General features: G+C 37.5%; 1 protein-coding gene across 1 annotated transcript in view; it reads left to right on the plus strand.

The window, feature by feature from the left end:
- Positions 1-4,902: 4,902 nt before the first annotated feature.
- Positions 4,903-10,946, plus strand: part of TKT (transketolase) — a 22,674-nt gene continuing 16,630 nt past the window's right edge. The window contains exons 1-5 of the mRNA XM_009284489.2: positions 4,903-5,034; positions 6,643-6,756; positions 7,423-7,520; positions 9,395-9,586; positions 10,429-10,547. Of these exons, the coding sequence (XP_009282764.1) occupies positions 4,951-5,034; positions 6,643-6,756; positions 7,423-7,520; positions 9,395-9,586; positions 10,429-10,547 (607 nt within the window). The 5' untranslated portion in view covers positions 4,903-4,950. The remainder of the gene's footprint in view (positions 5,035-6,642; positions 6,757-7,422; positions 7,521-9,394; positions 9,587-10,428; positions 10,548-10,946) is intronic.

Genomic DNA, 10,946 nt, shown 5'->3' on the forward strand with positions numbered 1-10,946 from the left:
GGGGGGTCCCCGCCCCGCCGCGGGCCACGTCGGTCTCCGGGGCCGGCGGGTGTTGTGACTGCGGAGAGAGGCCGGGAATGCTAAGTTGATGCAGGACTGAAAACCAAAGAATTTGTGCCTGAGGCGCAAGCGGTTTCTTTTTCATTTCGTGCCCGTCAGTTGGAACTAATTCTGCACAGAATTTCAAGTGAGCCCAAGTGGGATTATCTGTGAAATGCCCGCGGTCTCAAATGGGCAGTTTATTCAGGCCTCTGGACAGGATTTAGTGTGGGCTCTGATGTGTGCAGATTCCAGGGTTATCCTTCCTTTGATCATGCTTCACCTATGGAAAAAAAATCTCTGCAAACAATCCGCTTTTACTCCTGTAAAATTAAAGCCATTTTTTCTGTTTGAATAATACATTTGAGTGCTTCCATATAGAGTGCTGGCCTTTTTTTTTTTTTTTTTTTTTTCCCTTTTTCCCCTTAAATTTCCCTTTTCTTGTTGCAATTTCCTCCTTTGGACCTCTTTGAAACTGGCCGTAGTAGTATCAAAGATACTACAAAGATACAAAAAAAGTATCCTTTGGATGCTGAGGTTTGTGTGGAGAAAGGTGGTGTGTAACATACTGTAAAGCTTCTTTGAATTGCCTTACACTTTCCACCCTGTGTCTGGCATGGGCTACCTCACATGGCTCTTTCTCAAAGCATACAGAAACTGAACTTTGCTCGTTCCTTTTGCATACAGGAAATGAAAATGCTGCTTTGGTTCTTCCTGTAAAATGGAGTGTTGGGACACAGGGAACCTCTCAGCTAGCCACAGGAGTGGGTTTTTGCAAAGCCATACCTTGTTTGGTCTAGTCTGGAGAGAGAAGTACAGGATACTCAACAATTGCTCTTTTAATTCTTGATTTGTTTCAAAGCTACAATGTACAGGCAGTATTACAGGCCTGTGTGAAATTGTAGGTAAGAAAAATTGTGCTAAATCTACTTAGTAGAGCTTGGGCTTCAGTCTTGAGCTTCTAGTGTGTTTTTTAAGCAGGCCACAGAGATGTATGGTATCAGTTGTCTTATCTACAGATAAAATTATTTCTCTGTTTTGTCTGATGTGCTATTAGAGAATAAGGATCTTGCTACAGCCTTTGCTTCTCTTCTGTGGTCCATGAAATTCAATCGTAAATCCATTCTCCCCATACTGATGAAGAAACAGTAAAAGTAGTTTTACTCAAGCTTTTTATTCCTGGTTCATGTATGCTACAATACTGAGCAATTCTTGCACAAAGGCATTTCATTAATCACTCTAGCTTATTCTAGTACTAGAGTTGTGTAGAGTGTGAAATAATTACACAACCTGATAATGAGCAGATTATGAAAGATGGGCTCTGGAGGGAAGATTCTGTTGACAAGTTGTATATTTTCTTGATTAATAAGATTTGGTTACTAAGATGATGGTGTAGTAATGTGCCTAAAAGAAAAAGACATTCAGTCTGTTGCGGTGTTAGGCAAATGACATACATTTCTAAAACAGCTATACATTGTGAATGTGTTTTCCAAAACCTGAATGAGACAGTAAGCTTTGCTTAAATTGCTGGTATACACTAAGAATGTAGAAAGATGTTTGAATGCAAGTTAAATTTAAATAGAAGCTTACAGTTAATAAAAAAAATTGTCATGTTTGCATTGACTTTGTTAAGGAAATTTGTGTTTGTTAAAGGTGTAGTTTGTAAAACTGGCGGAAATACTTGCAATAAAAGCACTTCAAACAAAACAGGACCTGCCTACTTCTTTCAAGGAAGTAATTTCTGTAAACTGTGGCATATATTGCAACACAAGTGGTTCCGTGGTAGATCTGACACACCAGTTCTTGCAGTCTTTACTTGTACCAACTTTTGTTAAAGAAAGTACAGCCTTCATCTGGACAAGAGCTAAAAGATCAAGTAGTCTGATCCTAAAGATGCTCAAACATATCACTTTGAGTACTTTACCAGGTGTAGTGGAAAAATTCAGTGAACTGGAAAAAATTTTGTGCTTAAAATGCCTTAGGTGGGGAAAAATTTTGATTAAGTTAGTTGTAAACATTGAACATACTTGCTTTTGGGTGTGGAAGAAGTTTTTCTTTTAAATAAGTAGTGCAGACATTTTCATCAAAACTGGTAGAGTCTCTTTTGTAGGTAATGATAAATTTCTGCAGTTTTGAAACAGTGCCTGGCTTCTAAGGATTAGACGGTTAAATTCTTAAAAGTGGAAGTTGCAGGAGTTTCTTAAGAGGTAGTTAAGTTTCATAACGTGGTGTGATCATTTGTTGCAGATTATTTTCTCCTTCATTTTTTTAGCTTTTGTCTTTCACTCAGTATTCCGTTTTAACTTTACACCACTATTCTTTTTAGTTGAAATGTGTAGATGCGTGTAGATGGAGCTAATATAAATTGGTGCAGAGTAATAAAAAAGCCCCACAAAACTACATTGGAGTAATTATTTTACTCTTGATTTGTGTGGATCCAGGATTTCAGTGTTCTAATGTACTTTGATTTGGTTTCCTTCTAAAGGGCTATATTTCAAAATTAAGGCAGTTCTTCAGTAGAAGCTATCTGGCAGAGAAGTGTGTTAATCGGATCACCACCGCAAAGTTCTAGGTTGTTCACCAGTCAGGAACAGAACATGGAAGAATGTGTGAGAATAGTGGCGATGACTTGCTGTGGGGGTTTTCCCCCCCCCCTTGTACAAGTAATCCAAATCACTTTGCTAGGCTTAACAAGGAATTCTTTTAATAGAACTTATTAGAAAAATATAAGCTAATACGAGCTAATAGAAGACCAGTAGATGTAGTTAAGATGGCTATATTTAAAGAAAATTGTGTAGCTGATTTTAGAATGATTTCTGGTATCCGATATCTAGTTAAATTTTTGGGTAATTTCTGTTAGCGGGGAGTCAATTAACCTGTAGTTTTAACAAGAATTCTTTTTTTCTTAATTTTCAGGTAATTTATTAAATTTTTCTACTTTTTTTTTTTTTTATTTCCACACGCTACCATTTTAGGTTGTTTAAAACTTTTTTTATCAAGACCAGGAGTTCATAGAAGTATGGTTAAGTATAAAGTTAATAAAATTAAAGGAATGAAAGCTTTAAACAAGCATGTAAGGCTTATTGATTAACTCAAATACATAAATATTTACTAATATGTTTGAACCATGGTTTAAAGCTAATTCTTTTGGTTCCCTGTGTGTGAGTACTTACTAAGGGATGGACACTAACCGTAATTCATATTTTGCTAGTGTTCTGCATGTTTTTATTCTCTTATTACAGCACTGTTGGGGATGTTGGGAGGGAACGTTTATTACTAGCAGAAGAGAATATTTTGATTAAAGTTCTAGTGAAAGTGTTGTCTAATCCTAACATGCATGGTAAATGTACATGTGGGAAGTGAAATGTGACACTTTCATAGTAAGTTTGTCCTGTTTTACAAGTAGGGTCAAATATTTTAAGAGTATTGTGTTAAAGATGAAAAATAAACATTGGTAGAAGAGAAAGTGAGATGAGACTGCAAGATATTTTCAAAGCTGGTGCAGATTTCTGTATCCATAACCTTCTTACTGTTCATCATTAACTTTCCTGTACTTCAGTAGCAACCACCGATGTCAAGAACGATCTTCTTTACACCAGTAAAAATCTGAAAAATGCTACTTTCCGCACTCAGTAAAGGTTTTTAAAGAGCCTCCTTACCCCTTGTAAGCTTTATTGCAAGTGAAAAGCCAAGGCTGATACACTCAAGTGGTCAAGTAGTGCCATCCCTTCAAGGTGCATGACAACTACAGTGATCATTATTTAAATTACAGTAATGTAAAAGATAAAAAGATGTAAAGATAAAAGCAATTGTATGTCCTTCTATTACACTTCAAATTAAATATATACCTTGTCTTGAAATAACTCAATATTTGCCACTTAGAAATAACCCTTTTCATGTAACTTTATATTTGCCTGTTGGTACTGTATCGCATAGTTGCTTCTGAAATGGGCCTGTGTATTTCTAAGGCAAGCTATAGTTGAAGTATTAATTTGTGCTGCTGTTCAAAATTGTTGCAAAAGTCATCCCAGATAGTTCAATGGGAAAGACTGTCCCAGATACTTATAAATGTTTGATAAACCAACTAGTTCAATATTTCAAACTGATATAGATGTAAATATAGAAAATGTTGATTCCTCTCTCAGCCAAAGATTAGGCAAATGAGTATTTTACAACGTGTATCTGGGTGCTTACTGGAGACAGTAAATTTCTGTGTCCAGTTTCAGTAGAAGATGAAATACAAGAATTGTATTATTTAATGACCTCTTTAGAAATCAGAATTCTAGTTCCATCAGCTCTAACATGGTAAAATAAAATGGTACCTATGTTATACAGCTCGAAATGTTCCAGAACTTTCTGCAAAAGTTAATCTTGCGTTACCAATCCCTGCCTGTGCAACAGGGCCTGAACAAGTCATGATGCCATGCTTTTAATTCCTTCACTCGGTGAGTGGCTAAAGTACTGTGGAAAGCTGTCTTTGTTTCCTCTGCATCAGTGTGAATTTCTGCCGTCAGATAAATCAGTAGAGTATGATTTCAGGCACAGGGTCATACTGCTTCCTGTGCTTCACAGTCACCCATTAGGGTGGTGTTCCTTGGCATGAGGAAGAACAGAGAGCTCTAAAGGATATGTCCTTGAGCTGTCACCAGGGTCTACCTTTTAACATCTACTTCAACTAGATAAGAAGGCTCCCTTTGTCTCAAAGTACAACTAATTGGGGAAATGGTAGATGGGATAGGCTATCAAAAACACTAAAGACTGTATAGACTGTATTTTAATGCTGAGGAGTAGAGGACTGGTAAAGTGATATTTTAAAGATATGGTCCTGAGCAAACAATAATGAGAAGTGGTAATCTTGGGTCTGTCTTGACTTGCAGCCACCCTACATCATGTTGCAGTGCAGCAGAGATTATGTCTGTGCTGTTTTTCCATACCATGAGGTACAAAGTGCAAGATCCCAGAAATGCCAGCAACGACCGGTTTGTTCTTTCAAAGGTAAAATAATAACTGTTATGCTGTACTGTGGCAGTCTGCTAGTAAAGAGCTGTCTGTCTGTAAATTAAATTGACTTGTCTTCCTTGACTTACACTTACTTATGCTTGCATCTACACAGAAGTCTGTTGGAAGTATTTAAGAGCTTGGAATTTGTCTACTTCAGAAAGACATATAAAAGCTGGTTGAGTTAAGTTGTAGCATAACTCAAAAATAATTAAAAAGTGTCTGTATAATGTATCTTGATAAGTCTTAACTTCACTGTGTTAAGTTTTTCTAATATTAACAAATGTTATTATATTGTCTATAAAATCTATCAAGAAATATTAATGTCTGTTTTATTTTGGCTTAATCAATTTTCTAACGAGTAAGGTGCAGTTAGCTTTTGTGCTCTACTTGTTAAATGCAACCATGCTGTTATGCCTGCAGTCACGTCACAGTGTGCACTAATTACTGTGAGCTTTTCAGGGAGCATTGTATGAAATAGTTGTGGTAGGTTAGTAAGTAGTTTGCATTCCTACTGTGCCAGTATGATATTAAGGTCAATACTACTTCTGAAGCCACTGTGGTTCAGAAAACACATAAAACCACAATCTGGACTGGCCATTAGCATTTCTATCCCCTTTTGCATTGTGCCCTTGCAAATCACAGGGACATTTCAATCATATGACATAAAGGCAGGTGAGGGGCCTTCAGAAAACATAATGATGTAAAAAATGGCAGATGAAGTACTCCAGTGGGGCAGGTTCCATCTTTGAATCAGAGTTCCTCACATGGTGGCTTACAATAGTGCTGCATAGCTGGTGGTGTATATCCTTGCATTGGATATAATAACTGTTGCCACTTCTGATTGCCATTCTGAAATAAGTAATTGGATGAGAAGCAAGCAGCTAATGCTGAGGTGGTAAAGCAGTAAGAGAGAGTCGCTTCTTCATGTTTGCTTTACCTATCTCTAATTAATCAGGGTTTCTGCCCAGAGTTGCTAAATGGCTTCAAACCTCTGCATGCTTTTTTGACTCCTAATGACTCCATGGGTGGAAGATGACTACTACTTTGCAGTTGTCCAGTTGGACCTGGCTGCAAGGATCTGAGCGTATAAAGCTTAAAATTTTACCTGTTGTCACTCACTGCATGTTACCTTGAATTCATATGTATTGAAGAAGTTCTAATGGGATAACACTTGCTCATCCATCTGCTTACTGGTTTAGTGAACAGTGCTCTGTTCTTGAAACTGGTACCTAAGCAAATTGAATCCAGGTTTTTTATTTGGATACCAAAACTACTTTTTGGAATTGGACCTGCATGGCTGAGAGAGACCTTCATACTCTTCCATGTTGATTTTCTCGAGGACATCCTAAATAGCTCTCGAGAGTGCTGCATTCTTTCTGTCTTAACTGTAGTCAGCTATCTGGGGTGCTCTAAGCAGGGGCATGGGGGACTTGGAAACAAGCATCAGTTGTTGCGTTGTGTTGTAAAAGTGTTTTGTAACTTGATCCCTTTTTAGTGGACATAAGAACCTGATTCCAGGGTTTGTCAGCTTTGTAGAATTTTGCCTTGATACTAGGATATTGTGAAACTTGTGCTTTGCTTAAAATTTATGTTTCTCTCTAGGGTCATGCAGCACCAATTTTATATTCTGTTTGGGCAGAGGCTGGCTTTCTACAAGAAGGAGAATTACTGAACTTGAGGAAAATTGATTCTGTCTTAGAAGGACACCCAGTACCAGTGAGTGCTCATAACCTTTGATATAAGATGGTATTTTCTGTAAAACAAGAAGTATATGTATTTTGCAGCAATTCTTGGTTGCCAGCTACAGTACAGGAAGGATAAAGACTTGTAAGAAGGATGATGATATTTATGGCTTCACGACTGAATCAGTGTCTGCGTTTGAATGAGCGTGTAAAAATGACCTTTACTGTTGTAGTAAAGTTCCTATATAGTCCTGTATGTCAATATTTTCCATTTAAAAAAGGTTTATATAAAGTTCCAGCATGGCTTTTCTCATCCTTTAAGAAGCTTTGAGGTATTTCAGGAGTTTATATTCAGTTTGGTCACCTCATTGGTCTTTCCATTCCCAGTCAGTTGTTTCAATTGATTCTTTTTTACACAAAATTACCAATTCCTAACTGTTGCCATCCAAGGCATAGCTGAGAAATTTGTGGGCCATAGGTACCGTTCCTTCTCAGAGAGCCTAGTTAGCTTGTGACACTGATCATCAAGGTACACGCATTGCAGGGAAAGAAGGGGAAGAGGGCAAGATTTGGAGGGACTTGCACTATATTGTTATGGCTGAGAAGCTGAATTTTGATGTATGTTGAACAATCTTCTAGCACTGGAATGTAGTTCCTCTGTTTCTTAACTGTAAAATAATTGTTGTCTTTTTATTCTCAGAGACAAGCATTCACTGATGTGGCTACTGGATCCCTTGGTCAGGGTCTTGGTGCTGCATGTGGAATGGCATACACTGGCAAATTCTTTGACAGAGCCAGGTAATTCCATCTTTGTATTTCATGATTATAGGCATTCAGTGGGAATATCTTGTGAAAAGAAATTATTTTATTATCTCAATCAGGAAAAAAACCCCTCCTTTATGCTATTCTCCATTCACAAATCTAATTTCAAATTCAGGTTTTAAGTGATAGATTACTAGCCCAATAATTACAAAGCCATTGCCAGTGAAACTACCAAGGATTTAAAGATAAGCAAGAATTCGTGCACATGTGTGTTCCTTTTGTAACCTGACAGCCTTCCAAGGTGATGTTCCTGAACAGAGAAGACAGTAAGTTGTTGGAGCAGCCTCTAACTTCCAGAGAGTAATTGATAGCCATTTTGAGACTGGTATGTGTCCCCTTAGAAGGAATACTCAAACTAGAGATGCATTTGTTCAAAGTCAGATGACAAATAATGGAGAACATGTATCTAGATAAGGAACTGTTATGGTCAATAATAGCACCATTGAATCATAAAGTAGGTCTTCAAAATGTTATCAGAAAGGCACTCGACTCCATAGAGACAAAAATGACTGCTTCTGCCATTTGTTCTGTGGACAAGAAAAGTAGATGTCTAAAGGCAAATCTGTATGAGGAGGAAAATAGCCTGATGTAGTTGATGTATTTTATGTGACAGTTCTAGTACATTCGAGCATAGGCTGCCCAGTTAATGTGTCCTACACTTCACTAGCTTGAAATCATTTCTGTGAAAGATGACTTGCTGATTTTAATTGAGTTTAGCAGATGCTACGTGTGGAAAAAAGCTAACCAGTGCTTACATGACAGAAGAAAAAGGTGGTCTTGCATGCAGTACTGGGGAGCAGCTTATGTCGAAGGAGTTCAGATTTAGCTGAAGGCAGGTGGGATTCAGAACAAAAGTCTGTTATAGCTTAATGTCTAGTAAAAAAAAAAGCTAACAGCCATCTTGATTATTTTGTTTTAAAATTATATATTTGAAGGCTAATTTGCTATTCTTTTTTAATTTCAATAGGTAATAAACATTTATAAAGCTTTGTCATCCAAAGAAAGAGAGTGGTAATAAAAGAAAAATACAGCAGCTGAACTCTGTAGAGATCAGGCAGTACTCCTGCTAACTGAGTTTTACCTAAATAAGAAGCGTCAGTGTTTGGAGAAGTAATCTACAAACTCATATCATGCTGGTTATCTTTTTCCTGCATTCTGAATTTGGTTATGCAACATGCTTTAATCCGTAGTTGAGTTCATCCCCAATTTATAGTTTCCCAAAATTAAATTATTGGTCGTCCTTCCAGAGAGTATATGGTAGGAATGAGGAAGACAGTAACCTTTCATGCATTGTTAGTGATCTTGCTGAGTCACAGTGACAGTGTTTAATGGGCCTGTTCATTCAAGCCTTGCAATAGGAGTGTTAAGACCTGATTTTTTTGAGACAGAGGTTTGAAAAGGAGTACACTATTTCTCATCTTATTTTTTTCATGTGTATCAACAGCTCAAAAGTGTTTTAATTTGATTTGTCTAAGGTTATGTAAGGTTATCTGAGGTGAATGTGTTGAGTAATGGGAGTTGAGTTTGGAAAAAGCAGTGAATTCTCACTATGAATTGTTAGAGGGGTTTTGCTTTTGATTTAATTGTGCTTACACAGCAAATTTTTTTTTTTTTTTTTATTTTCTTCTTCTTTTAAATTTCTTCTTCTAGCTATCGAGTGTATTGTCTGCTTGGGGATGGAGAGATATCTGAAGGCTCTGTTTGGGAGGCAATGGCCTTTGCTGGGTTTTACAAGCTTGATAATCTTGTTGCTATACTTGATGTTAACCGTCTTGGACAAAGTGACCCTGCCCCTCTGCAGCATCATGTTGAAATTTACCAGAAACGCTGTGAAGCCTTTCTTCTTCTAGCTATCGAGTGTATTGTCTGCTTGGGGATGGAGAGATATCTGAAGGCTCTGTTTGGGAGGCAATGGCCTTTGCTGGGTTTTACAAGCTTGATAATCTTGTTGCTATACTTGATGTTAACCGTCTTGGACAAAGTGACCCTGCCCCTCTGCAGCATCATGTTGAAATTTACCAGAAACGCTGTGAAGCCTTTGGGTATGTGATTGGAAGAAGTTCAGTATAGTCCCCATTTTAAACTGTATGTTTTATTTGCTTTTCCAAATTTTTTGAATGAGCTTTCAGCTCCAAAGGATGCCATCACCAAGAAAGATGGTTTTTCATAATGTCTGATATTAGTCGTGTTTAATGGTACAGCAGGAATATTAAAAGTGGCGGAATTTTTTGTTTAGAGGAAAGATAAAAGGACTGCTTACTCAAATAAATGTTAGAGGATCTTAAAGCAGTTTTTATCACATTCAATACAGATTTTATAACTGTTTGTGTGACCAAATGTACTGTCATAGCAAGTAGATCAGAAAAAAGGGCATGGAAACTGTTACTCATAAGAGAATGCTTTGTGTATTGGCTTTCATTTAGTTTAGAAATGTATATTTCTATGTAGATGCAAAAATCCATAATAAAAAACTCGGTCAGATACAGTAGCAGCCATGCAAATTATGATGGAGCATTTTTATTATTTTTGTTATTTTAATCAACTTTCATTGTCAGTTTTTTAATTGATTTCTAGATGTTTGATTTGCTCGTCATTAAAAATGGCTATTCTGTCTGAAGAAATGTAAGATAACTTAGTTATCTGTGGGCTGTGAATTCTGCTAGTAGCTGTTAATCCCTCTGTGACTCATTTTGTGTTATAAAAAATGGACTATGACATTTTATGATCTCAAATGAATGCTAGTTCATGTTTCTGGCATACTTTGGGTCTCTTAAAAAGACACTGCATTGGAATGAAGTTACTGTTCGTTATTGTTATTGCTAACTACCAGAGAGTGTCACATGCTAAAACCCTTTAGAAACAGTTGATCTGCTTGTGTTCTTAGCTGGCATGCTATCATCGTTGACGGACACAGCGTGGAGGAACTTTGCAAAGCCTTTGGCCAGGCCAAACATCAGCCAACAGCTATCATTGCAAAGACTTTTAAAGGCAAAGGCATATCAGGTAATAAAACATCTATTGCTTTGCATACACATGTGTATATAATAATATATGAGGGGCCCAAGAAAGCTGGTTAATATTCAAGGATCACCTCCTCCAAGCCCAAGAGCAATGCATCCCAACAAAGAGGAGGTCAGGCAAAAATGCCAGGAGGTCTGCATGGATGAACAAGGAGCTCCTGGACAAACTCGAACACAAAAAGGAAGCCTACAGAGGGTGGAAGCAAGGACAGGTAGCCTGGGAGGAATACAGGAGAAATTGTCCAAGCAGCCAGGGATCAGGTTAGGAAAGCTAAAGCCCAGATAGAATTAAATCTGGCCAGGGATGTCAAGGGCAACAAGAAAAGCTGCTATAGGTACATCGGGGATAAAAGGAAGACGAGGGAAAATGTGGGCCCTCTCC

This window comes from Aptenodytes forsteri, unplaced genomic scaffold, assembly GCF_000699145.1.
Source record: "Aptenodytes forsteri isolate BGI_AS27 unplaced genomic scaffold, ASM69914v1 Scaffold53, whole genome shotgun sequence".
Classification (NCBI taxonomy): Eukaryota; Metazoa; Chordata; class Aves; order Sphenisciformes; family Spheniscidae; genus Aptenodytes; species Aptenodytes forsteri.